This window comes from Papilio polytes, unplaced genomic scaffold (genome assembly GCF_000836215.1).
Source record: "Papilio polytes unplaced genomic scaffold, Ppol_1.0 DF824206.1, whole genome shotgun sequence".
Classification (NCBI taxonomy): Eukaryota; Metazoa; Arthropoda; class Insecta; order Lepidoptera; family Papilionidae; genus Papilio; species Papilio polytes.
In genome coordinates this window covers 3577-7490 of record NW_013524998.1, presented here as the reverse complement: position 1 = coordinate 7490, position 3914 = coordinate 3577, and the positions used below count along the sequence as shown (strand labels likewise).

The 3914-nt window shown below is 32.8% G+C and overlaps 2 protein-coding genes across 2 annotated transcripts; both read right to left on the bottom strand.

Moving 5' to 3' along the window:
- Nucleotides 1-35: 35 nt before the first annotated feature.
- On the bottom strand, nucleotides 36-1596 carry LOC106110672 (the record flags this gene model as incomplete). The annotated part of the gene is made up of 2 exons (XM_013292570.1): nucleotides 655-1596; nucleotides 36-546 (listed from the first exon to the last, which is right to left on the bottom strand). Coding segments are annotated over exons 1-2 (1453 nt in total), but the record flags the coding sequence as incomplete, so codon positions are not given.
- A 116-nt stretch (nucleotides 1597-1712) lies between these two features.
- On the bottom strand, nucleotides 1713-2852 carry LOC106110673. The gene has a single exon (XM_013292571.1). The coding sequence runs from the start codon at nucleotides 2485-2487 to the stop codon at nucleotides 1738-1740; it is 750 nt and encodes a 249-aa protein (XP_013148025.1). The 5' UTR covers nucleotides 2488-2852; the 3' UTR covers nucleotides 1713-1737.
- Between the last annotated feature and the right edge of the window lie 1062 nt (nucleotides 2853-3914).

Sequence of the window (3914 nt, the reverse complement as noted above, 5' to 3'; positions counted from 1 at the left end):
CATTAAACTGATTGGTCTGTAGTTTCCTATATCACCTTTGTCTCCCTTCTTATGTATCAGTGTGATTGTCGATTTAGTCCAGTCTTCTGGGATGGTTTCCGTTTCGAGGATTTCGTTGAACAGATCTGTAAGTATTGGCGCTATCACAGGTAACGTTGCTTTTAGCAGTTCATTTGTGATTAGATCTGATCCGGGTGCTTTATCTAGTTTTTGTGTTTTAATAGATTTTATTGTTTCTGCCTTTAGAATTGGTTCAATCTCCTCTGCGTTTACTGAATTATATTCCTTTATAACTTGTTCTCCTTTACGACTTTGGTATAAATTTCGGTAATATTCTGTAGCAATTCTTAATATTTCTGGTCTTTTGCTAGTTTTTGCGCAATCTTTATTTTTCATATTAGGAATCCAGTCCTTTTTGTAGTTCATTTCTTTTAGTGCCTTCTTGATTCCTCCTGTTTTTTCGATATGTTTTCTTAGTGTTGTTAACCTTTTTCTTCTTCGTTCTTTTCTAAGTTGCTCGCTAATCTTTTTACTTATTGCTGCTATCTTTTGACAATTACTATTATTATTTTTTCTTTGTTTTATAAGTTCTTTTCTTTCTTGTAATAATTGTTTACTTTTAAATGATATCGCTGTATTACTAGTCATGTTTACTTTTTTAGTTTCTGTTTTTAACTGTTTGAGCAATCTGGTGTATTTTTCTTGAGTCGACATACGTTCTATTTTCATACTTTGGAAGGATATTTCGAGGTTGTTTAGAAGAAGATCAGCGCTACCGGTACATTCGATGCCTTTAATCTTATTTTGAAACTGTCGTGCTCTTTTATAACGTGTCCCTGATAGTTTTGCCCTAATTATTCTGTGATCTGAATTAAAATTAAAATTGCTTAAAACACACAGATCTTTAAAAACTTTTCTATTGTTTGACATAATATAGTCGATCTCATTTTTATATTGTCCATTAGGAGAAATCCATGTCCATTTCTTAGATGGTTTCTTTTTGTAAAAACTGTTTAGGATGCTTAATTTATTTTCCTTAGCAAAAGATACTAATCGTGCACCGTTTCTACTTCTATTCCCAAATCCGTTACTTCCTATAGTTTCTTCTTCTCCACTTTTTTGTTTCCCAATCTGTCCATTAAAGTCGCCCATAATTATCATGTTTCTTGATGCGCTTGCAGTGGTGTATTGGAGGTCTTCGTAAAATTTTTCGATTTTTGTTATGTCTTCTTTTCTGTTTGATTCGGTGGGCGAATACGCTTGGATTATAGACCATACTTGTTTATCCTCTCCATCTACAGGTAGTTGAATGTTGAGAAGTGCAATTCGTTCCGAAATTCCCTTAAGTTCTTGGATGTTTTTAACTAGGTTTTTTTTGATCATGAATCCGACTCCATATAATCCTGGCGTCTCTCCTATATGATGCAGTACGTATTTTCCGTGGTCTTCTATTCTTTCCCCTAGTCTTCTTACTTCACTTATACCAATTATGTCCCATTTTATTTCATTCAATGCTAATTCTAGTTCTTGTAGTTTTTCCGTGGTTCCTAGTGTTCGACAGTTTAAAGTTGCTATATGTATATCGTTGTGTTTCATTTTTCTAGTATTTTTTATCTTTAGAGGGTCGTGGTCGTTTTCCCCCACGAGGACCAGTCGGCTTGGGGGAATTTTATAGTTTCTAGATGTATTGTTTTCTATATTTTGATGTTGTGTTTTCCGGTTGCCGATAGCTAATTGTTATTGCCTGTTATCCGTTTTAAAGGAAGAGAGGGAGTTGGATCTGCCTCTCATTATATCAAAAGCATTGCGCCTATTATTTTGAGATGACGACCCGACTTGGTGTTTTTTTGCTTGTATATTTTCTGGCGGCGATGAAGATATTTCTCTCTTTCTTCTATCATTGGTTGTATTATTTTCCTTTACTATTAGCTTGTCATATTTTAGATATGCGAAATTACCTTTCATTCTTTCTTCTTTCAATTTATTTTGTAGCAATTTCCTTTTCTCCAGAACTTCTTTAGAATAATCTTCTGTGATATATATATCTTTAAGATGTTTCCGGACTTTCAATACCTCATTTTTCTTCCATAGATTGACAAAGGAAAGCAAAACCGGTCTCGGCTTTCCGTTTAGGCTTATTCTTCCGATGCGGTACATGTTGTTTATTTCAAAATCACTAAGGTTTAAATTTAACTCTTCAATAAATAACTTCTTCACCTTTTGTATAAGTCCTGACGTAGATTCTTCTTCCTCTTTTAGTCCAAAAATAATTATGTTGTTTTGCTTCTTATCTCTTTTCAAGTTTTCCATTTCTTTCTCTAGGTTTAATATCTTTTTCTTCAAGTCTTTGTTTTCTTCTATAATAGGCTTTATTTTTTCGTCCATTTTCTCCATAATCGAATTAGTTATAGACTCTTTCAGTTCCACCGTCTGTTTCTGCATTTCGACTTTCATTTTATCAAATAGAATTTGAAATTGATCTTCCATGTTTACTTTTTTAAAATTTTTTTTTAAATTTCTGCGTAGACTGGAACGCGACGTGGAACCGTACTTTTTCGCGTTGGCAACACCGATGCAGTAATGATACTGACAGTGACAGTGACACTATGACGTTTATAATAATGCTTTGTGATAAATTTCTAACCTTAATTCGGTAATTGGTTCATGTTTAATCGTAATCTGTCTTGTTTTCACGTTATTGCGCCACTGTTAACAGTTCCATAGATGCACAGCACTTGTAATTGTGTTGTTTCACTATTCTTCGTATCTAGTAGTTCGTAAATAATTATTAATCAAATTAATTTTGAGGACTGTTCTATAACGATGTTTACGCTTCAAGCACCGGAACCGGAAAAAAAAAAAATACTTGGTTATGGATGTCATTATTAATAATTAAAGATTAATCTATTAGCATTTCATCCTTGAACTTGAAGGTCAAATAGGAATAGGTTTTTTCCTTAAAACCAGTTGTCGGCTGCCATTGCTAACGACTACAGTGGGTGGATAATGATTTTAATATTATTATTTATTATTGCACATTATAATAACATGAAATAAGACTTATTTACACAGATAGATATTAAAATTATTTTTAGTTTAATAAACTTTACGGAGTAAAGCCTCAGTAAGGTTAGAGGTCAAGTCAATGATAACAAAAGTGCCAACTTTGTAAGTGCGATATCAATATGTTATCGAAGTTTCTCTTAAGTTTAAGTTTAACCACTTGACCCAGCAATGCCAATGTTTTAGGAGACCCTGCTTGAGATTCGAAGGCTCTGTATTAACTAGCGGTGCAAATGTCAATTGCTTTTATATTTGGACTGTTAAAGGAGTAATAGTGACTATATTTGTAGAAGGTCAAATAGAACATGTGTATATAGCCCGGAGTTGGAGACCTTCGTGTATCCGTAACAAATTTTATGTGACACGACTCGCAAGGTCTGCGGAGTTATGAGACATGTGCTTCATTAATTCACACTTAATTAATACAAAGTATAACGCGTAGATATGTTTTTGCATGGCCATTTTTATTTCAATTATAATAGTGATTTTCCCAAGACAATAATGGTAAATTTGAAAAATAATGTTTTTTTTGTTAAAATGAATTATATATTTTTGTAGCAATTCCTTTGTTGTGGAATGATTAACATCTGTACCTGTACTTGACGTCAGATGCCCGCTAGTCCGTAGCAACTTATAATAGCTTTCGAATTATTATAAAAAGTATCATTTTAATTATGCGGTATAAAGTATTATTTGATTATACGAAATTAAAGTACAACCATGTATATTTTACATGTCACCTCGTTTACGTACCAATTTAAGATTTTCGTAAATAACATGAAAAGGAAAACGTACAATCAATTCTACATTTAAATAGCTATAACATGCGTAACTGTAACAAGTTACGTGGT

What these genes read in the sequence shown, in the direction of transcription:
- LOC106110673 (XM_013292571.1), bottom strand. Translation starts at nt 2,487, where the DNA reads ATGGAAGATCAATTTCAAATTCTATTTGATAAAATGAAAGTCGAAATG.